Source organism: Phyllobates terribilis, unplaced genomic scaffold, assembly GCF_046119375.1.
Source record: "Phyllobates terribilis strain yellow unplaced genomic scaffold, ASM4611937v1 Scaffold_1__5_contigs__length_1240528914, whole genome shotgun sequence".
NCBI classification, from domain to species: Eukaryota; Metazoa; Chordata; class Amphibia; order Anura; family Dendrobatidae; genus Phyllobates; species Phyllobates terribilis.
Genome location: NW_027362761.1, coordinates 69,289,912 through 69,314,193, shown reverse-complemented (window position 1 = coordinate 69,314,193; position 24,282 = coordinate 69,289,912). Strand labels below are relative to the sequence as shown.

General features: G+C 42.7%; 1 protein-coding gene across 1 annotated transcript in view; it reads right to left on the bottom strand.

Moving 5' to 3' along the window:
* Positions 1-24,282, bottom strand: part of LOC141264954 (protein shortage in chiasmata 1 ortholog-like) — a 99,683-nt gene that overhangs the window by 56,414 nt on the left and 18,987 nt on the right. The window contains exon 4 of the mRNA XM_073677843.1: positions 17,356-17,467. Coding sequence (XP_073533944.1) covers positions 17,356-17,467 — 112 coding nt within the window. The remainder of the gene's footprint in view (positions 1-17,355; positions 17,468-24,282) is intronic.

Here is a 24,282-nt window from a genome sequence, read left to right as displayed (position 1 = left end):
CCTGCCATGCATGAGCGATCCAAGCATGTTTTTTTGGGGTGTCTAATAACCGTAAAACATGCAAGCGGGGACTCGAACATGTCACTCGAGCATGCGCGATACATGGTGCATACCCGAGTACCCGATACAAATTGAAGTAGCGAGCACTTGCGCTCAAGACTAATGACAACTTACTCAATATGATGACCTAATGTTATCAAATTCTGTGTCGTACCTCTGGGTTCAAAATGTTCACTATACCCCTTGATAAAATCCTTGAGGGGTGTAGTTTACAAAATGGGGTCATTTGTGGGGGGTTTCCACTATTTAGGTACATCAAGGGCTCTCCAAACGCGACATGGCGTCCGCTCTCAATTCCAGCCATTTTTGCATTCAAAAAGTCACACAGTGCTCCTTCCCTTCTGAACTCTGCAGTGCGCCCAAACACTGTATTTTCCCCACATATGGGGTATCGGCGTACTCAGGAGAAATTGCACAACAGTTTTTGGGGTCCATTTTCTCCTCTTACCCTTGTCAAAATAAAAAAATTGGGCTAAAACATAATTTTTGTGGAAAATGTTTGATTTTTTTATTTTCACGGCTCCATGTTATAAACTTCTGTAAAGCACACGGGGGTTCAGGGTGCTCACCACACATCTAGATAAGTTCCCTGAGGGGTCTAGTTTCCAAAATGGTGTCACTTGTTTTGGGGGTTTTCCACTGTTTAGGCACATCAAGGGCACATCCACTAAATATTCAAGCAAATTTTACATTCAAAAAGTCAAATGGTGCTCCTTCTCTTCCCAGCCCTGCCGTGCGCCCAAACAGTGGTTTTCCCCCCACATATGGGGTATCTGCTTACTCAGGAGAGATTGCGCAACAAGTTGCATGGTGCAATTTCTCCTGTTACCCTTATGAAAATGCAAAACTGGGGGCTGAAGAACATTTTTGTGGGAAAAATGTGAAAATTTTATTTTTACTGCTCAATGTTCTAAACTTCTGTGAAACACCTGGGGGTTCAAGGTGCTCACCACACATCTAGATAAGTTCCCTGAGGGGTCTAGTTTCCAAAATGGTGTCACTTGTGGGGGGTTTCCACTGTTTAGGCACATCAGGGGCTCTCCAAACGCAACATGGTGTCCGCTAATTATTCAAGCAAATTTTCCATTCAAACAGTCAAATGGCGCTCCTTCACTTCCGAACCCTGACGTGCGCCCAAGCAGTGGTTTTCCCCCACATATGGGGTATCGGCTTACTCAGGAGAGATTGCACAACAAGTTGTATGGTGCAATTTCTCCTGTTTCCCTTATGAAAATGCAAAACTGGGGGCTGAAAAACATGTTTGTGGGAAAAATGTGAAAATTTTAAACTTCTGTGAAGCACCTGGAGGTTCAAGGTGGGGTATGGGGTATCTGCGTGCTCAGGGGAAATTGCACAACAAATTTTGGGGTCTATTTTTTCCTGTTACCCCTGCGAAAATAAAAAAAATTGGGTCTAAAGTAACATTTTTGTGAAAAAAGTTAAATGTTCATTTTTTTCTTTCACATTCCAAAAATTCCTGTGAAGCACCTGAAGGGTTAATAAAGTTCTTGAATGTGGTTTTGAGCACCTTGAGGGGTGCAGTTTTTAGAATAGTGTCACTTTTGGGTATTTTCTGTCATAAAGACCCCTCAAAGTGACTTCAAATGTGATGTGGTCCCTAAAAAAATGGTTTGGTAAATTTTGTTGGGAAAATGAGAAATCGCTGGTCAACTTTTAACCCTTATAGCTCCCTAATAAAAAAATCTTGGTTCCAAAATTGTGCTGCTGTAAAGTAGACATATGGGAAATGTTATTTTTTAACTATTTTGTGTGACATATCTCTCTGATTTAAGGGCATAAAAATTCAAATTTTGAAATATTTACATCAAGGAATTCTAAAGAATTTCCTCCCCAATTAGCCGTGAATATCATATTTTCAACATTTGTCACATTTAAGAAATTTACAAATGCCAAAAACTCCTCCCTTTTCCCCGCCCATACAATAAACACGTCATCCACATAACGAAAATACGCACGGACATGTCTAATGTATGGGTTTGAGGAGGAAGTAATATATTTATTCTCAAAAACGACGAGTAACAAATTCGCAAAGGTACATGCGACAGGAGTACACATCGCTGTGCCTGACCGTTGACAAAACCATTTATCATCAAACTTAAAAGCGTTATGGGACAGAATAAATTTTAACCCTTCACTGATGAACTCAACCAGATCCCGACTCTCATTCGGACTCATTCTAATAACTCCTTTATAGCTTCCACTCCAACATCCTGCGGGATTCTAGTATAAAGGCTTATCACGTCAATGGAAGTAAAATGGAAGTCAAATTAAATTCCTCCTGCCATTCAATTTCATATAGCATCTTTAGAAAACTACCCATGTCTTTTAAATAAGATGACATATTCTGTAGCATTGGTCTCAACATCCAATCTAAATATTTCAACAGCAGCTCTGTAATCGATCCAATGCCGGAAATAATAGGACGTCCTGGGGGAACTGTGGGATGTTTATGAACTTTAGGGATGTAGTACCAGTAAGGTTTTAACGGGAACTCAGGGATTAATTGAAAAGCTCTTTTTTGGGTTAATACTCCTTTTTCCACCTGTTCTCTTAGGAAAGTACACAATTGGCTCTTATATTTGCTAGTAGGGTCATTCCTTAATTCAATATAGGTGCTGTTATCTGATAATTGTCTGTATGATTCTTTCAAATAATCCTCTCTTTTCAGCAGCACAAGATTCCCTCCTTTATCCGCCTTTCTTATTACTGTATCCTTCGAAGATTTAATTTCTTTCAGAGCTGTTGATTCCTCATTGCTAAGATTATTTAAGGGGGCCTTATACTGTATTGCCTTCACATCTTTTATAACTCTGTCTTGAAATAGGTCAATAATATTTCCTGGACTGATCGGGGGCATAAAGGAGGATCTTACTCCTCCTGTAAACGGTTTACTTTGGGGGTTTTCTTCCTTATCCTTCATACCACTTATTTCTTCTTCATTTATACTCAATAATAATTCCACATCCCTTACAAATCCCGTTTCCTCTCCTCTACCCATACTAAATCCCAAGGGATGTAGGGTAACAGTGATCTCGCCCACCACATTTACAAGACAAGGCTATGAGAAAACCACTTTTTGCATACAAAAGAAGCAATAATATAAAAGATCAATTGGTAAAGAATAGATTAGAAAAAGATAATAAAAATTGGCTGGAAAGAGGAATTCCATTAGGAAATTTCAAATGCGGACAATGTTCTTTGTGTCATTTACATCTGACTGATACATTTTTCCAACTAGGTCAAGTTACATGTAGTGTGAAGGATTTCATCACATGTAAATCCAAATTTATAGTGTATGCCCTATTCTGTCCCTGTAGATTTTTTTACATAGAGAAAACAAGAAGGCCATTTGTAGGGAGCACTATAGATCAATAACGACTGGAAAAGGAGCCCCCCGTTTAATAAAACATTTAATAAATATTTACGTTTTTTATTTATGTTTAATAAAACATATGCATGAGATGCATAATGGCGATCCGAATTTGTTACGGTTTGCGGGGATTGAAAAGGTTAAATGTCCTACTAGAGGTGGCGATCATAATCAGCTGTGTGTTGGGGCGGATACCACTTACCTTTCACACATAAAGGAAAAGAGTGCCGCACCACTCGCCTTAATAGACCCATAGAAGCGTAGTTTGGTGCGCGAAACCGCCGTCATCTTCATTTCACCCCGCAGCCCCTAGCCATCCGCTGTTCTTGAAATGTCCAGTCTGGATTAAAGGACTCTGTGTTGGTGAGTGCTGTCTTTCTGCTTGAATCTCCTTTAGTGATAAATGGCTTTTGCTTCTGGCGAGCACCTCCTGTAAGCAGCGCGTCGGTCAGGTTCTCATGCTGCACATAACACATCTGCATCTCTGGCTGCTATGGGCATAAAAGGGGACAAACTTATGGTGTGGCACCCATGCTCCCCTGACCTCAACCCCATTGAGAACCTCTGGAGCATCATCAAAAGGAGTGTCTATGATGGCGGGAGGCAGTTCACATCTAAGCAACAGCTCTGGGAGGGTATTCTGTCCTCATGCAAAACAATTGAAGCAGAAACCATCCAAAACCTGACAAATTCAATGGACGAGAGAGTTCAGAAGCTCCTTTCGAACAAGGGGTCCTATGTGCAAATGTAACATCACCTAGAATAAAGTTTTGAGTTGAAAACTGTTTGATTTCAGTTTGTAATGACCTGCTAATGCTTATAATTTCAAAAATGACCATTTTTTTGTTCTTTATTAAAATGAAAAGGTTGAAAACTCTGCTGTGCATAATAATTTGGAACATGCATTTTGAGTGCAGTTTGAGTTTTTTATTTTTTTAAAAATATACTGTTATCATAGGCAGTTTGTACAAAAACCTTTCAATTGTACGCTAATAGTTATTTGACTGGAAAATTACAATGACTGCAATTCATATAGGTAATTTGGGAAAATCTGAGAAAATATAATTTGCATAATAATTTGGAACACAGTGTGTATATATATATATATATATATATATATATATATATATATATATATATATATATACAGTACAGACCAAAAGTTTGGACTCACCTTCTCATTTAAAGATTTTTCTGTATTTTCATGACTATGAAAATTGTACATTCACACTGAAGGCATCAAAACTATGAATTAACACATGTGGAATTATATACTTAACAAAAAAAGTGTGAAACAACTGAAAATATGTCTTATATTCTAGGTTCTTCAAAGTAGCCACCTTTTGCTTTGATGACACACACACGCAGCTCTATGTTGACACACAAATACACAGACAAACTCACAACATTGAAATTGCAACACCAAGAAGGAAAGGTTGAGGAATAGAAGATATGGTAATGATGTACAACTGTTGGAAAAATGGAGGCAACATTTTCAAAACATCTCGATTTATTCAGTATCGAGTATGAGCATCACAAACAGAAATACACACAGATGACTTGGCATACCATCAATGAGGTTATTAATGGTTGTCTGATGAATGTTCTACAATTCTGAATGCACTTGGGGAAATCATCAAGATCCGCTGCTGGTAGCTCCCTTTGCCATTGTGAACCAATGACATCCAAGATGTGCTCAGTGGGAGACAAGTCTGGAGATGATCATAAGTGAATTACTTGCGATTATAGCATAGATTGTGTATCACAGAAGCAGTAGCTGGGGCTGTTTCGAGGTTTGTGGAGGAGGGGAGCGCTTATCCATTTAGCTTAATTTTCTTTTTCCTGTAGAACATACGTGTCAAACTCCGGCCCATTGGCCAAATCTGTCCTGCAGGGTGGTTATATTTGGCCTGCGACACCAGAACCGCCACCCCTATGTGGGACCATTATTCTGTATAGAGGACTAGACTATGTGGGGCTATTATTCTCTATGGAGGACTATGGGTGTCCCATTTTTCTGTATGGAGGACTATGTGGGGCCCAATATACTGTATACTGGTTGGCCCGTGACTTTGTTTGAGTTTTTCATTAAGGCCCTCTGTGTGTTTAACCACTTTGCCCTGAGCACGCAGATACCCCATATGTGGGGAAAAAACACTGTTTGGGCGGACGGCAGGGCTCAGAAGGGGAGGAGCACCATTTGACTGTTTGAATGTAAAATTTGCTTGAATAATTAGCGGACGCCATGGTGCGTTTTGAGAGCCCCTGATGTGACTAAACAGTGGAAACCCCCCACAAGTGACACCATTTTGGAAACTAGACCCCTCAGGGAACTTATCTAGATGTGTGGTGAGCACCTTGAACCCCCAGGTGCTTCACAGAAGTTTATAACATGGAGCCGTAAAAATAAAAAAATCTAACTTTTTACACAAAAATGATCTTTTAGACCCAATTTTTTTATTTTCACAAGGGTAAGAGGGGAAAATGGAACCTAAAAACTGTTGTGCAATTTCTCCTGAGTACGCCAATGCCCCATATGTGGGGAAAATACAGTGTTTGGGCGCACGGCAGAGTTCAGAAGGGAAGGAGCACTGTGTGACTTTTTGAACGCAAAATTGGCTGGAATCACGAGCGGACGCCATGTCACATTTCGGGAGCCCCTGATGTGCCTAAATAATGGAAACCCCCCAAAATTGACTCGATTTTGGAAACTAGACCCCTAAAGGATTTTATCAAGGTGTATAGTGTACATTTTGAACCCAGAGGTACGACAGAATTTGATGACATTAAGTCATCATATTGAATAAGTTGTCATTAGTCTTGAGCGCAAGTGCTCTCTACTTGAGTTTGCATTGGGTACTCGGGTATGCACCAAGTATCACGGGTGCTTAAGTGACATGTTCGAGTCCCCGCCCCGCATGTTTCACGGTTGTCAGACACCCAAAAAAAAACATGCGGGGATAGTTCATGCATGGCAGGCGATCCCAGCAACATTTTTTTGGGCCGCGAAGCATATGGGGCAGAGACTCGAGCATGTCACTCGAACACCCGCGATACTCAGTGCATACCCAAGCACCCGATGCAAACTCAAGTAGCGAGCACTTGCGCTCAACACTGGTTGCCATATCGTCATTTCTTTTCTTTACTTTTGAAAAAATCGCAACCCTAACCCTAGCCCAACCCTAACCCCAACCCTAACCCTAGCCCAACCCTAGCCTCAACCCTAATACAAGCCCAACCTTAACCCTAGCACAACCCTAATCCTAGAGTTTATTCTTTTACGCCGCTCCTCGTGTGGTGTAAGTGATTAGATGACTTTATTCTTCGGTTCGGTGTAATTACAGCGATACCAGATTTATATCGGGTTTTTATGATTGACAGCTGTCACACACTAAAAGCCGGATTTTGGTAAGAACTTACCTGTAAAATCCTTTTCAGCGAAGGAAGGAAGGGAGACACAGATTCTCTACTTCGTGGGTAGGCGGAGCCCCATAGGATAGTCACCTCAGATTGGAAAAGACGACCGGCCCCTCCAGTATATAGGCTCCTCCTACTCCCATGTTCATCAGTCCGTACACAAGCTAAGGAAGAGCAGACCAACCAGCAGAACAACATATCCCCTTCTGAAATTTCAGAAATGAGAGAAAACAGGTTATGTAATAGAAACACACAGTCTTAGGCATACCCCATTGGACCTGACAACTGTGTAGAGCTGGCGAAACTGGAAGGAGAGCCGTAGAGCGCTAAACCCAGTCCAGAAGATCGACATCAGGAAGGAGACGCGCTGCATCTAGCAACACAAAAAAACACTTCTGCCCTGGGAGGGTGCTGTGTCTCCCTTCCTTCCTTCGCTGAAAAGGATTTTACAGGTAAGTTCTTACCAAAATCCGGCTTTCAGCAGCAGAAGGGAAGGAAGGGAGACACAGATTCTCTACTTCGTGGGACATCCTAAAGCAGTACCTACTTAAGGGTGGGAAATAGAGGCAGAAGCTTCCATACCCCAAAACTTAGGCAAGAGCGCAAACCGCGCTAAAATAACGGAAAACTAAGTAAAGGGATAACTTAAATTACCGCCGCCTGCAGGACCCTGCGTCCCAGGGCTGCATCGGCTGAAGCACTTAGGTCCACCTTATAAAACTTAGTAAAGGTGTGAACGGAGCGCCAGGTGGCCGCCCGGCAGAGCTGCGCTGCCGAGGCCCCCTGACGAAAAGCCCACGATGAGCCAATGGCTCTCGTGGAATGAGCTTTAACTTTAACCGGACAAGGCTCGCCCTTGAGCCGGTACGCTTCCAGGATAGCTGAACGGATCCACCGAGCTATCGTGTCTTTGGAAGCACGTTGACCACGCTGACGACCTGCCGGAATTATAAAAAGAGAGTCCAACTTCCGAAAACCTTGGGTGATCGTAAGATAGAACTTCAATGCCCGCACTAAGTCCAACGAGTGCAAGGCCCGCTCCCTTGGATTCTTAGGTCCTGGACAAAGAGAAGGAAACACAGTGTCCTGATTAATGTGGAATTGTGACACTACCTTAGGCAAAAAAATCTTCCCGAGTACAAAGCACCACGCGATCCGGAAAAAATTCCAGAAAAGGAGGTGAGCAAGAAAGTGCTACCAATTCCGATACCCTTCTCAAAGAGGTGACTGCCACCAAGAAGGCCACCTTCCAAGAAAGTAGTGAAAGTTTAGCAGAATCCATAGGCTCAAAAGGCCTATGCTGAAGGGCTTCCAGGACTAGATTAAGCCGCCATGGAGCCACAACTGCCCTCCGTGGCGGAAACTGACGTGCGACTCCGTGAAAAAAAGAGCGCACATCCCTACGAGAGGCAATAGCCTTCCTAAAAAGTGCAGAAAGAGCAGATACCTGTCCCCGCACCGTACTAACTGCCAAACCCCTGGCCAGACTAGATTACAGAAAGGCCAAGAAGTTGGGGATGGAAAAAACCCTCGGGTTTCTTGAGGATCCAGAACACCATGAATAGAAAGACTCCCAAGTTCTGTGATAAATCCTGGACGTAGCTGGACTCCGGGCCGCCCGCAAGGTAGCAATGACCTCGGGCGAAAAACCGCGACGGGTCAAGATCTCGGTCTCAAGAGCCACGCCGTCAAACGAAGGGACCTCAGGTCCGGATGACGAATGGGCCCCTGAGTGAGCAAGTCCGGGCGAAGGGGCAGCGGAAACGGAGGTGCCGCCTGAAGAGACACCAGCGTCGAATACCATGTCCTCCGCGGCCAGTCTGGTGCTATCAGAATTATTGATACCCTTTCGAGTTTGATCCGTCGGATTACCAGAGGTAGTAAGGATATCGGTGGAAACGCATAGATCAGCTTGAACTGACCCCACGGGGCCACTAGAGCATCCACCGCCACCGCCTCCGGGTCCCTGTACCTGGACATGAACGTCGGAACCCTGGCGTTCAGCCTGGATGCCATCAAGTCCACCTGAGGAGTCCCCCAACGGGAACACAGCAGAGAAAACACTTCTGGATGGAGACTCCATTCCCCAGGGTCCACTTGCTCGCGACTGAGGAAGTCCGCCAAGATATTCAACACCCCTGGAATGTGAATTGCAGAGATTGCTGGAACTTTGGACTCGGCCCAGACCAGGATCCGAGAGACCTCCGACATGAGACTGGAACTCCTCGTCCCACCTTGGCGGTTGAAGTACGCAACAGCCGTAGCGTTGTCCGACTGGATCCGGACTGGTAGACCGCTCAATAAGACCGCCCAATGTTGGAGGCAGAGAAATATTGCTCTCAACTCCAAAATGTTGATCGGGAGAGACGACTCCTTTGGCGACCAGACTCCCTGAATCCAGAGGTTGTTCCAAACTCCCCCCCAGCCTGTCCGGCTGGCATCGGTTGTCACCACCGACCATCTCGGAGGAAGGAAGGATTTCCCCACGGATAGAGTCTCCGGACGTAACCACCATCCAAGAGATTCTCGCACCCTGCGGGAGATAATGACCGAGCGATCCAGAGAAGTTAGCGATCGATCCCAATGGGTCAGAATAAGGCTCTGGAGATCCTGGGAATGAAATTGTGCAAATGATACTGCTTCCATAGTTGCCACCATTTGACCCAGAAGGCGCATGCATTCCCGAAGGGACATTGACAGCGCCGACCTCATAGCCTGGACCAGAAGACGAAGGTTCGTCTGTTTGACAGGAGGCAGGGACACAACTGCCCGAACAGTATCGAACTGCATCCCCAGGAAAAGAATGGACTGTGCTGGCTCCAATGACGATTTCTTCCAATTGATCAGCCACCCGAAGTCCATCAGGTACTGAAGGGAGAGATCGCGAGCCGCTATTGCCTCCTCCGCTGTGGGTGACACTATGAACAGGTCGTCCAGGTAAGGGAGGATCGTAACCCCCTGTCTTCGAAGAAGCGCCATGAGAGGAGCCAGAATTTTTGTAAAAACCCTGGGAGCTGAGGCCAACCCGAAAGGCAGGGCCACAAACTGGTAATGGGTTTGACCTATAGCGAAACGCAAGAAACGCTGGTGAGCCCTGCCGATAGGGATATGCAAATAGGCGTCGCGAATGTCTATGGACACCAAGAAATCGTACTGCGACAGGGTCGCTATCACCGATCGGAGAGACTCCATGCGGAACTTCCGTGTCCGGACATAAATATTCAAATCCCTGAGATCCAGCACCGGACGAAACTTGTCCTCCTTTTTGGGGACCACAAAAAGGTTGGAATAAAAACCCTTTCCCTGGTCTTCCAGAGGAACCTGAACCACCACACCTTGCTGTAGGAGAGAGTCGACCTCCTGAAACAGTGCGGCAGCCAGTCTTGGCACGGACGGAATACCCGTCAGACGAAACCTGTCTGGAGGCAGCGAATGAAACTCTATGAAATAGCCTGCCGACATAACCCGTGTCACCCAGGCGTCTGCTATGTGGGATGCCCAGATTGACCCGAATTGTAGCAGACGACCTCCCACCCGAGAGCCCTCGGGGGGATCCCTGGCGTCAGTCAGCCTTAGCGGACTTTTTATCAACCTCCCGTCTGTCCTGACGGGACCGTTGCTTCCAAGGAGTACAAGATTTCTGGGCGGATCTGCCGGAGGATGAGGGACGACCCAATCTCCAAGAAGGCTGACTGAATCGTCCCCTGGCCCGAAAGGACCGAAGACCTCTGCTGGGCCCTGTCCTGCCGGCTGTGGATGCCACTGCCTTTTTCCCAGGCAGAGTAACATCCTTAGCTTTAGCTTTGGCAATTAGTTCCGAAAGATCTGAACCAAAGAGCTGACCGCCCTTATATGCCAGACTAAGTAATCCCTGTTTGGATACTGCATCCCCGGTCCACTGTTTAAGCCACAGAGCTCTTCTAATCGTGACTGCCGAAGCCTGAGCCCTGGACAGAATTGAAGCAGTGTCCAGTACTGCATCTCTGCTATAACACATAGCTTCTTCCATTCGCTGAAAAAGCTTTTCCACTTCTGAACGCGAAGTCCCATCCTGCCACGCCGCACGCAGCTGATCCAACCACCGCAGAGAAGCCTCACCGGCCCACATGGCCCCCAAGGCCGCTTGGAAACCATGACCCGCGGCTTCATAGATGGATTTCGCCGCTGACTCCGATCTTCTGTCCAAAGGATCCTGAAGATTGGCTCTCCCTTTAACAGGAAGCAGGGAAGACTTGGTCAGCTGAGACAGAGATATATCCACCTCAGGAGAGGGAACCCAATTAGTAACCATCTCCTTGGCACAGGGATATAGAGCATCAAAAAAACGCGATCCTCGGAAGCGTTTATCCGGACACTGACGCTCCTTCTCCACCGCTTCGTTAAGTTCTTCATGCGCAGGTAATGTAGAACGAACACGGCGCGTCTTCTGATACAGACGGCCCGACCTAGACGGTCTTGTCGGCTCTTCAGACAGCTCTAATACTTCCCGCATGTCCTTAATAAGCCCATCTACGCGACCAGAAAGAGAAACAGAGCGATCCTGTTGATCCTCGTCTTCGGACTCAGAAATTTCATCAACCGAATCTGTTGGTGAATCCGAAGCCTCTGATGTGCTCTGCGAGGGAGACAACGCCACCATAGTCTTGCGGTGCTTTTTACCTCGTGGCATTGGGTGTGATCTAGCTGACACCCACTGTCCCAGGAGACTAGAGAGACTATCAATGGAGCGAGTGAGCGCCTCCACCTTAACATCACTGAGCGTTGAACTTGATGTAGTAGAAGGCCTGAGTGTATCAGAGGCGTGCGACTGAACCTGAAACGGATCAGGAGACCGATCCGCACTCCCAGGCCCCTGATCCGACATGCCACCCACACCAGATGCCAGGATGTACAACAAGGATGGCAAAAAAGTGTGAAAGCTGCACAGCCTGTTTTCAAAACTCACTTTTTTTTATTTTTTTTATTTTTATTTATTTATTTATTTTTTTATATATGCGACAGGCTCTGAAGGGTTAAAGCTCACCCTTAGAAAAGAGCTACCCCAGAAATGCCGAGCAAAAAATCAATAGGGGGAAACTCCCTTAAACACCATGTGTTTCCCCTAAAGCTCCACTTTTTCAGAAGGGGTTAACATCACAGCAACTATAATACTACACAGCCTAAATGGTCAGTGAAGTAAATAGCTTTAGGAGAGAAAGCTGCAGTGCTCCTGAGGACTCCTAATAGGTAGCCTGGAGGACAGCACTGACAAAGAACCCCTGCCAGAGGCAGAGGGGACTCACCGGTACTGCGGCGACCGCTCCTCCTAAGTGTGTGGACGGACGGGGAGCAGAGAGCAGGAGGCGCCGCTGGACGCCGGAGGGAGAAGCAGGGACCGCCAGCGCACGCTCAACCAAGCGCTTCCTGCCTAAGTAATGACGGCAGGAAGCCAGGAGACGCTAAGCCACGCCCCCGCTAGGCCACGCCCCGCTAGGCCACGCCCCCACCTTATTCAAACAAAAAATGAGGGCAGAAAACTTCCTACCTCTATGAAGGCAGGAAGCAAGTCAATAAAAGCAAGAAAACGCGCGCCAATACAGGGAGCTTCCTGCCTCAATGAAGGCAGGAAGCAAAAACGAAAAAGCATGCGCAAATAAAAAATAAAAATACAAATTACTGGCCTCCGTCTCTGCTCCCCAGTCAAGGCAGCGTCTGAAATAGACAAGAAACACACAGGCAGTACACTTGCCGTAGCCGTCAAAGATACTCTTTAGACCAAAGAGCACTTACCCGGCTGAACGCCACAGGGATCCTCAGGGATGTGTGGCGCCATGGCACTTTGCTCCCCCCCTATGGCGGAGCACGCAGGGACCCTCTCTGATGTGTGGTGTGCGCCTCCGCCAGGGAGCGCCCTGTATCCCCCGGGGCCGGCAGGCATAAGTGGGAACCTCCTAAAGGGGTACACAGAGCTGCCAGGGGAGGGTCAGGGGTCTCAGCAGCGCCGAGACCCCCAGAGACCTCTAGACCACGGGGGGTCCAGGACTCGCTGGATATAAAATAACAACTCTTCTGAGGAGCTGCCGAAGCAGCGACTATCCTCTGAGACCTCAGATAAAAAGACTTTTCCAATCTGAGGTGACTATCCTATGGGGCTCCGCCTACCCACGAAGTAGAGAATCTGTGTCTCCCTTCCTTCCCTTCTGCTGCTGAAAGACGCTTTTTTTTGCAAAGACTAGTTTTTGCATCGCCATATTTTGAGAGCTATAATTTTCAGATTTTGGCTGACAGAGTCACGTGATGGCTTGTCTACAATTTTCGGGCATGTGACATTTTTTGATCGCTTTCCATTCCGATTTTTGGGAGGCAATTCCGGAATTGTTTTTTTTTTTCTTCTTTTTTTATGCTGTTCCGTGTGTGGTAAAATTGATAAGGCAGCTTTATTCTTCGGGTCAGTACGTTTATAGCGGTACCGCATATATATATTTTTTTTATGTTTTGGCGCTTTTACACAATAAAAACTATTTTCTAGAAATATTCTGAGAGCTATAACTTTTTTATTTTTTGGATGATGGAGCTGTATGGCGGCCTTTTTTTTGTGGGACAAGATGACATTTTCAGCGGTACCATTTTTATTTACATTCGTCTTTTTGATCGCGTGTTATTCCATTTTTTGTTTGGCGGTATGATGATAAAGCATTGTTTTTTGCTTCATTTTTTTTTTTTTTTACTATGTTCACTAAAAGGGTTAACTAGTGGGACAGTTTTATAGGTCAGGTCGCTCCGGACGCGACAATACCAAATATGTGTACTTTTATTGGTTTATTTTTTTTTTTCAGAATAAATAAATATTATGGGTAGAATATATTTTTATTTTTTGGGGATTATTTTTTATCTTTTTTTATATTTTTACAATTTTTTATTTTTTTTATTTTTCACTTTCCTACCCTTTTTATTACTTTTACACATTGTCCCACTAAGGGACTTTCACTTTTTGCAGCCTAATCGGCTGCATAGCATAGAGAGCAGCAGCTCCCTATGCCATCCATCCTTTCAGTGCTGCACACAGGGGAGACATTACTTTGGTCATGCACTGCGCATGACCAAAGTAATTTCCTACTTCCTGGTGACCTGGATGTTGTCATGACGACATCCGGTCATTATGAAAACATCCGGAAGCTGCCGCAGACATCGCTGGAGGCCGGAGAGGAGGTGAGTACCAGCGCTTACCTCCCCCCTTGTCCCCGCAATGCTGCGATTGACTTCGATCGCAGCATTGCCGGGGTTAATGTGCTGGGAGCGGTGTGCACATAGCACCGGGTGTCAGCTGTGACAATCAGCGGACACCCGGCGGCGATCGCCCTGCACCGCTTGTGTGCGGGCGTGATCGCATTATGCGTAATAGTATGTAGCTGGTCCATAAGTCCCAGGGCACAGCTATGTACTATTATTGACTTGGTCGGAAAGGGGTTAAGTTTGACATCCCTGCTGTAGAGGCTCTACTGTCTTCACAGACATTTCTACCCATTTTTACTTTAAGGCTGTGTGCCCACAATGCGTTTTTTAAGCATTTCCGCAGCGGCAAAAACGCTGCAGAAATGCTTAAAAAGCGCATGGTAGAAGGCCTGCCATGTTCCCCAATGATAATCTGCATGTGCTGTGCACATGCTGCGGAAATTTCCGCTGCGGATTATCATTGCGGAAAAAAACGCTGCGTTTCGCCGCCATTGACTTGCATTGGAACGCATGGATTACGCATCACTGTATAGATGCGCATTCCATGAGTTCTAATGTGCGGATGGTACCCAGGTCTAGAGAAGAGGAGACTCTCCTCCGGACCTGGGTACCATAGAGAACTGTAATAAAAAAAGAATAAAATAAAAAATAAGTATATACTTACCTTCTGGTGGCCCCCGCTCTCCTTCTCTTCACTTGCCGGCAGTTCGCGATGGACTGAAGGACCTGCGCTGACGTCAGAGTCATGTGATGGGCCACGCGACGCTGACGTTGGCAGGTCCTTCAGTGTAACGCGATCTCCCGGCAGCCGGGACGGTGAAGCAAGACAGTGCGGGCCATCGGAAGGTAAGTATATATATATATTTTTGTTGTTTTGACATTCTCTCTGGTCACACTATATAAATCCATGCCGGTTGCATGGATTTATATAGTGTGACCAAGTTGACAAGCACTTTCCAAGTGATGCTAAAATCGCTTGGAAAGCGCTTGTCAATCCGCATGTGGAAATGCATGTGAAGAACGCTTCACTTCCGCTTGTCCCTGGCAGGAAAACCGCATGTACAATCCGCATGTACAATCCGCATGTACAATCCGCATGTACAATCCGCATGCGTTTTTTCTGCCAGGGAGATGCAGAAACGCTCAGGAAAAATCCTGAGCATTTCTGCATCGTGGGCACATAGCCTCAGTCAGCTTATTTTTATCCTCTGTCAGTCAGTGATATATAGTTTTCACTAAGTAGCCAGGGAGGAGGTACAGCATCTATCAATCTATCATGTATGCCAGGATAAAACTCAACGTTATTGGCTGCACATGGCTCCATGTAAACAGGTGAAGTGCTGCCAGAAACATAATAGTGTTTATGGGGACAGAATAATCGTATTAGCGATTGTTCATCGGCCTATGTGAACAGTCCAATAAACGACCAACGATCAACTTGAATATAATCAATGGGGGCTCATTTAATGGCCTGAAATTGACTCTTGTAAGTGCATAATGAATGTTTCTGTGTGATCATGTAATACCTTAGCATTTGGGGCCTCAATTTTATTTTTGCTTAGGGGTACACTTTGTCTAAAACCGGCCCTGCCTTCAAGACAATATCCTCGATGTTTAACTTCTTTGTGTTTTTTACATAATGGTTCTAAATAGTGCTTTCTTTAGTATATTTATCTTGTAAAACATTTCTCTTTTTATTGTTTTGTGGCTAATTGTTCTTAAAGTACTTTGCATTGAATTCATAGTTGCATTGTCAGAGTCAATTTCCTTCTAATGTAATGTAATTTTCTACAGTCAAACCTAAACAACTTCCACCTCTATTTTTCATTGCTTTAAATGGACATTTTGAAATCATTTCACATTTTTCTACATTTATGTAAGCACGCACAAACTTCAGCAAAGTGAACAAAGAGCCATTGTACTTCTAGAAACAAATGAGAGAATGGCTGGAGGGTCCATTCCCTTTCTTTCTCTGTGTGTTAGCATAAATTCCTACATTTTTCATTTTATTAAGCAAATTTTTTTTTTTTACTTTCACAGGAAATCTAGATAAAATTAAAGATTATATGTAAAAAAAGAGAATACAAGAAATCGTCCACAAGAAAACTTTTGACCAATTTATGTGTAAGATAGACAAATTCCCATTAACATCTATGCACATTTATGATGGCATCATGATGGGTGATGAGCAGCTGCCAAATACCTCTTATGGCACTTGTTTTAGGATTAAACAATAGGATCAAAAAGGAAAAAAACATTTTGCATTGTTATCTCTTGGTATTCAAGATATTCCTTTTCAATCTAGACACATAATTATTCATATTTTATTGGTCACTCACTAAATTACTGATTGCTTCAAGGTGGAAACAAAGGATATTCCTAAAATTTCAAATATTATAGAGAGAATTTCTGCTCAGAGTTTTTGAACTCTCTCTCGCTTTAAGAGAGAACAAATTTATAACATATACCAAGAGATGGCAAATTTGGAATAACGTTTTTCCTCCTTCCTCTTAACTGTTTGTATAGATATATGTTGTTTAATCTAGAACAAGACAAGCCAAATTTCATCATCCTCGACTGAGGTCTAAGGGGTAGCGTTTCTCCTTATGGAGAGTGGCACGTCAAGGTAAGGAGGCTTATTCACCGTGGGAAATTTAATATGCAAATTGCCTCTTCAGAGAAAAAGAGGACTTGTACTCTATAGCGCCACCTATTGGAAGTAGCGATCCTACAAGTCACAATCAACCCTTTAACGTGTCGTGCAATATGACTTAGGATAATAGTCAAATCAGAATCTCAATTTGCAGACACCGACTAATTCTGGCCATTATTCTATTTGTATGCTGTATTTTTAGTTGTATGTCCTCTGCCTTTTCCCCCCTACATCCCTCTCCATGGGCATTAATAGGTACTGCAGACAGATTAGTTGACAGATTTGAGCAGTTTTTAAAAGTGAATGATCAGTGCAGTAGGCAAAAAAATGATTGATACGTGGAAAAAGAAGCAGATTTCTCAGAAACAATATATTACAACGTTTCTTCTCTTCACTTGTACTACAGATATGTGAAAATGTGTAGTTACTATTTAATGATGTGCACTTTATAGGATAAAGTAGGCGATGCAGAGCCTCAAAAATCTGTGACAATCTAGCACAAACCACCTACTTTTAAACTCTCAGTTATGATAAACTAGGAAGTCATCAAACTAATTTTCATGAGGAAAAATGTATTTTACGTAGAAATGTATTTTTGTTTTTGAGAAAATGATATTAATACCTGTATAACAATGACAGTGGACGGATCAACCGTTATTACGGCACAATGGCTTTTCTTTCCAAATAGATTCAGAGATGTGTTATTGCTCCTCTCAATAAACATCATATTATGTCTGTAACACAGAAAATTTTATATAAACTTATACATTGATATTTTTACGCTGGCAGCATAATAAAACAGTAGTTTTCAGCAGTTTCTATATTGGCTAAAGGGAATCTGTCACCAGGTTTTTGTTACTCCATCTCAGAGCAGCATGATATAAGGGTTGAAATTCCCTGATTCCACCGATATATCACTTACTGGGCTCTTTGCTGGCATTTTGATAAAATCATTGTTTTATGTGCAGATCTACCAGTTCTCTGATTGTTGAGCTCTGCATAACTCTGCCCACACCACTGATTGACAGATTTCTGTGTACACTGTGCATAGGCACGAAGCTGCCAATCAGTGGTGTGGATGTGGTTGGACTATATGGCAGCAGGTTTACTAGTCATCTAAGTCAAGGAGATGGTCTATTCTCATCAGATCTATATCCACAGGTGTACACCACCAAAATAGTCATATTAGATAGGGGAAAGGGGAAGTAGGAGAAGTGTGGATATATAGAAATTTTTAAAATTCATAACCTTTATTAATTATTAAATCTTAAAATGCAAAATATCTAATGCATCTATAGATGCATATAAGGTAACCATCTATTAGAGTATAGAGATGGTACCCACTAATAAGTCTGGCCAGATGAAGTGTAGGGCAAATTAGGGACACCTCTGTCCAATCCCTCTAATATAGGACCGAGGTTATATGTAAATGATATCCCCATATATTGGAATAGCCTCAGTACTAATATCAGGTGGAGCAGTTATACAAAAAGCCGGTATACCGGCGAAACGCGCGTCAGGGATTGTATCTGAGCTATTTGGTAGTGTAGGGGGGAATGAGATTAGGCCCTAGGAATATGCACACAATTGCGGTGCTCTGATCGGGGAGAGCTGTATCGGTACTCCAAGCTGCAGCGGACAACACATGGTCCAGGTCCGCAGCGATCAGCTGTTGTAGCCGGCAAGCGACGCACGTGTGCAGTGAGAGAGCAAGGAGACAGTGTATCGCTCCTCACTGCAGCGATCAGCTGTTTGAAGCCGGGACGCTGAGCACATGTGCGGGGAGTGAGACAGGGGACGAGATTGCCCCTCACCCCAGTGATTAGCTGTCCAGCCAGGCACGCTGAACAGTAGTGTGATCCTTAGTACCTGACATGTGAGGGGTCGCTCGGCACAGCGGGCCACTCCTCAGTGTCACAATATTTATGATCGCTTGGCAGTGAGGTTTTCCTCCCGCCTAAGATTTTAAGCGGTGCCGGCTCAGTCATTACAAGCATCAATGCACACACAGAGCACTTAAGTAAATTGCGGTAATGGGCAGAGTTAGTGATATTAGCTGACATCTATCACTGCTATTACATTACAAACCGCTAGACTAATGTTATCCCATTATTATGGGATAATCAGGGGGTGCACAGTTGTGTTCCAAGGCAGATTCACACATGATAGTGATATGATTTGCTATAATAACAATTAATTTTCCTATTTCTTGGATTTGTATAACTGCTCCACCTGATATTAGTACTGAGGTTATTCCAATATATGGGGATATCATTTACATATAACCTCGGTCCTATATTAGAGGGATTGGACAGAGGTGTCCCTAATTTGCCCTACACTTCATCTAGCCAGACTTATTAGTGGGTACCATCTCTATACTCTAATAGATGGTTACCTTATATGCATCTATAGATGCATTAGATATTTTGCATTTTAAGATTCAATAATTAATAAAGGTTATGAATTTTAAAAATTTCTATATATCCACACTTCTCCTACTTCCCCTTTCCCCTATCTAATATTACTAGTCATCTAGCAATAAACTCATGCTGATAAAACAGTGATTTTATCAAAACTGCAGCAAGTAGACTAATAAGTAAAACATCACTGCAATCAGGGTCTTTGTCTCAATATTATCCTGCTCTCAGATTATGTCGGAAAAACATGGTCACAGATTCCCTTTCAGAAATAATGATCCCTATTTGTATACAGTGATTACACATTTCAACACTAATTGTATGGAAACTTTATTCTAAAGAGAAGAACACCAAAAAAGAGAATAACCCTGCCAAAATAAACTATGAAAATTATTCAGACACATCAGTTAGTCAACAAATATGGATTCTTACAATCACACAACCTTAGGCTCAACTTATATCACATTTTGTCATATAGGTGGCTGAATGGGCACTTTTTAGATATGGCTATTAGTGATGAGCGAGTATGTTTTGTTAACCCTTTCGCAGAGTATACTCGGGCGAGCACCGAGTAGTTACAGCTGCTCAGTGTTATGTTTGAATCACCGTGTGCATGATTTGCGACGGTTTGACAACTTTAATACATGTGAGGAATGTCTGCTTCTTACACATTCCTCACATGTATTAAAGCTGTCAAACCATCGCAAATCATGCACCCGGGAGTGATTCAAACATATCACCGAGCAGCTGGCCTTTAGAATCACAGAAATAAATTCCACTATGTATTAAATCGTTCTGTAGGAATATTGGCAAGAATGGCCAGAATAGCTTTTCTCAGGTGCTGAAAATTTTATACACAATAGGTACTGATAGGATCTAAACAGCCGTTCTATTTTGTCCCAGAGGTATTTTACAGGTTTATTGATCTGGGGCTGAGGAGTTGTGCATTTGGACAAATTAAGTGGATCAACAGTGTTGTATTTGCATTCATTCAATTGACTGTGCATTGCCTATCGGGCAGAACAATTCTTGACAACCTCCTATGACCCATTAAGTTAACAAGTTGTTTATGCTACGACTCGCTCACTTTGGACACATCATACAAAGAAAGAAAGAGAAGGACATCATGGTCAGACGAATAGAAGGAACAAGACGAAGAGGAAGAACAGCACCTCGATTGCTTGATAATGGCATAAAAGACTCTGGTGGATCTATCTAGGTTTGCACAAGATTGATCTTCCTACAAATCGTTCATCCATCAAGTCGCCATGGCTCGAGATTGAGCTGAAGACCACTAATAGTAATAATAATAAAGTCTACATTATCCTCCTTTGATGAATGCTTTCTTGCTTGATTACACCCTTATATACTCCTGAAATGAGGAAATCCCATCAATTCAGCTTTTGTCTTCAAAATTGAAGTACTTTCTTTGCAGTATTTCAAACTACAACAGGTCTTTATTGTCATCCTGGAAATGACCTCATGAAAATTGAAATTTTGCACATGTTCATAAATATCTTAAATCTGGACTTTTTGGACTGCTGTGTTCTTGATTCTTTAATTTTCTACAGTTGTGGTCAAACTTATTTGCACCTTCAATAGTGGGATGCCAAAATCTTCAGAAATAAGTTTATATACCAACCAGGTATCATTAGAAAATGTTAATTGTCTGTCTAAATTCATACAACAATAAAAGTTGACCTGTCAATAAAGATCACTAAATCAATTCGCAGAAACCTGGTCCAGTGGCTACATCAGTAGTCTTTGTCACAAGTTCAGTCAACTGCTTCCAACCTGCAGCAATCCCCAATTCCTTTTCCGATTAGTAGACCTGACACAACCTCATGTGTGCACCATGATGCAACAATGCCGTTGTGCTGGAAGTACAAATCAGAAGAGGTACTGGGGATCCCAACAGGTAGGAGGTAGTTTGCATGTTTCTCTGCCGGTGGACATGGACCATAGACACGGCTGCTGGATTAGGGTCCTGCCAATCAATTTGTTCCTCTAAACCTGTGAACATACATGCAGTCATTTAAAAAAAAAAAAAATAAAGAAGAAACTTAACATATGACAGTAGTTTTACCCATTGTTTTGTTACACAATTTTTGGCAAAAATGGCAGCCTCCAAACATTTTTTGTCACCATCTGTGAGCTTTTTGTGCCTCTCAGCTGGTAGCTTTTACCACTGCAATTCTCTGAAGCTCTTGAATGATTACAGGTTTCCTTTTTCTAATAGAAGAATTCAGCTCTCTACAAACATTTTCAATTGGATTGAGATCAAAATTGGACTGAGAATTTATTGCTTTCAAGTTTAAAACTTTCCACTTTTTCCTTCTTAGTCATTTTTATCTACTTTTGGATGTGTGCTTTGGATCATTATTCTGGAGTAGGAACTATTTTGTTGGACTCAGACCTACAATTCTTACATTTGGGAGCTTCTTTTGCTCTAAAATGCTCTCATAATCTTTGATTTTATTGCTCCTGTGACAAGTTCAAGCTTCTAATTCCAGAGGCAGCAAAGTTGCATTATTGATCCTGCACGTTTCACTGTAATAGGGTGCACTTTTCTTTATAGGCTTTATTTCCTAGTCCATAAATATAAATATGCATTGCCAAATAACTCTATATTGGTTACGTCTGTCCATAGAATAATTTGTAGGATTGTAGTTTGTCTATAAAGCTTTGAACATAGTTCAGAATTTTTTTATGCTTTTAAGAAGTGGGATCCTTCTTGGCCTTCATCCATAGTGTCCTGTTTTCTTCCATGTGTAGCGCATTTTATGGGTTAAACCTATAACTCTAGATGTCCCCAGGCCAGTTTGAGTTTTTTGTATTTTGTATATGGTATTTTTTTTACATTTTGAACTAACTGGTAGAGTTCTCTCATCAGTTTTCTTCCCATCACCACATCCTGAGAGCTTCTTTAATGTTCCATAAGTAGCAATCTTAGCCACCATTCAAAGGCTCATTTACAGTAAGTTGTGTGAGCAATGACAAGATGGAGACAGGTGAGTCTTATTGATTACAAGTTAGTCTAACTTTGTTTCAAACTGAACAAAGTATACCATTAATTGTCTCCTGGCGTTGATTTTAATTTTTTCATCCATGTCTCCTGCCAAGTTTTTATTTTGTTCTTTTTGTGTCTTGTGCTTTTCTGTTTTAAACATATGAGTTTATATATCCAAGCTGTTTCACTAAACACTATTTCAGGTGATATCTTATATGGTGTACTTGACATTCAGGAGTGACAATATTGTTCCCCACAACAGTACTTATGCTCACATGACCATTGTAGATGCTTTTAGTGGCAAACAGGGGTCAGCTTGGCCATTCTGAATGGTCCTGGCTATGGCTATACAGCTTTATACACATAAAGCTGCTGTGCACTGTCTTCTGCCATTTTTCTATCATAGCCATTATATACTCTTTCAGCAATTTGTGCTACAATATCTCTTCTGTGGAATTGGAAAAGACAATCTAACCTTTGCCCTGCATGTTCAGTAGACAACCTAGGGCACCTGTAACCATGTCACTAGTTCAATAGTTCTCCTTCCTTGGTCCATTTTTAATAGGTACGAACCACTGTATACTAGTTAATTACACACCACAAGTTCTGCCATTTTAGAGATGTTCTAACTTAATCACCTGGCGATCTTATTTTTTCCCTTGTCAAAGTCTCTCAGATCCCTACATTTCCTCATTTTTACTGCTTCCAAGATATAAATTTCAAGAAGTGACTGGGCCAGATGTTAATCACTGACCCTAACAATAGGTTTATACCAGGGGTGAAACTATAGTCGGTGCAGTGGTTGCAGTTGCACATGGTCCCTGGAGGCTAGGAGGGTCTTTTGGCCTATATGAGTGTAACACCCCTTTAGGGCTACCACGGTACACTGGGTGTTATGGGGGGGTCTCACCTCTCTAGGGCGCAGTGCTTCCACCCGAATCTTGATTGGAGCTCTCTCTCTGGGACTGCAGAAGGACGGTTATCTTCTGCCAGGGGCTGATTCGGGAAGCCCCTGCCACAGCTCAGTACACACACAGGGAACAGGAGTAAAACCGTTTAACAGGTTTATTACTATAAAACCTACAACTATGACACATGGTCAGACGTAAAAGCTCGTTTATTCAACAAAAAATCACAAAAAATATATATTTATACAAAAATGAATAGACACAGAGGAAAAAAGTCCAGAGAAATGGATATTCTGAGGGCAGGCAGAAAAATTGTAAAGTATCAGAATCTATACAAGACATACTACTAAATACCATACTAGGGTCAAAAAGTTTCAATCATATAGGAATAACAGTTAGATTTAAAGTGCATAGTGCAATAAATATATTCCCAGATACATATACATATATATAAATAATAAGCTCATAAAGATGAGATAGTAATAGAGAGACACAGTAACTAGGCAAAGAGGTATGTCAAAAAGTGAGAAATGTAAATAGATAATGAACTACCTGTAAGTCCCTCAGAATCCACACAGATCCGACGCGCGTTTCGCCGTTTAGCTTTAACCAGGATATCTGCGTCGGATCTGTGTGGATTCTGAGGGACTTACAGGTAGTTCATTATCTATTTACATTTCTCACTTTTTGACATACCTCTTTGCCTAGTTACTGTGTCTCTCTATTACTATCTCATCTTTATGAGCTTATTATTTATATATATGTATATGTATCTGGGAATATATTTATTGCACTATGCACTTTAAATCTAACTGTTATTCCTATATGATTGAAACTTTTTGACCCTAGTATGGTATTTAGTAGTATGTCTTGTATAGATTCTGATACTTTACAATTTTTCTGCCTGCCCTCAGAATATCCATTTCTCTGGACTTTTTTCCTCTGTGTCTATTCATTTTTGTATAAATATATATTTTTTGTGATTTTTTGTTGAATAAACGAGCTTTTACGTCTGACCATGTGTCATAGTTGTAGGTTTTACAGATATTGAGGGACACTTAGTCACTAGTATTTGTTATTTTTGGATTCAGGTTTATTACTATGCAGCAGAATTGAGGTGGGTGTAAAGGAATAACATACAATACAAGTAACGGTGCTCTATAAAAGTCATATACACATCACAATCTACTTCTACTCTGACCCTGCAAATATAA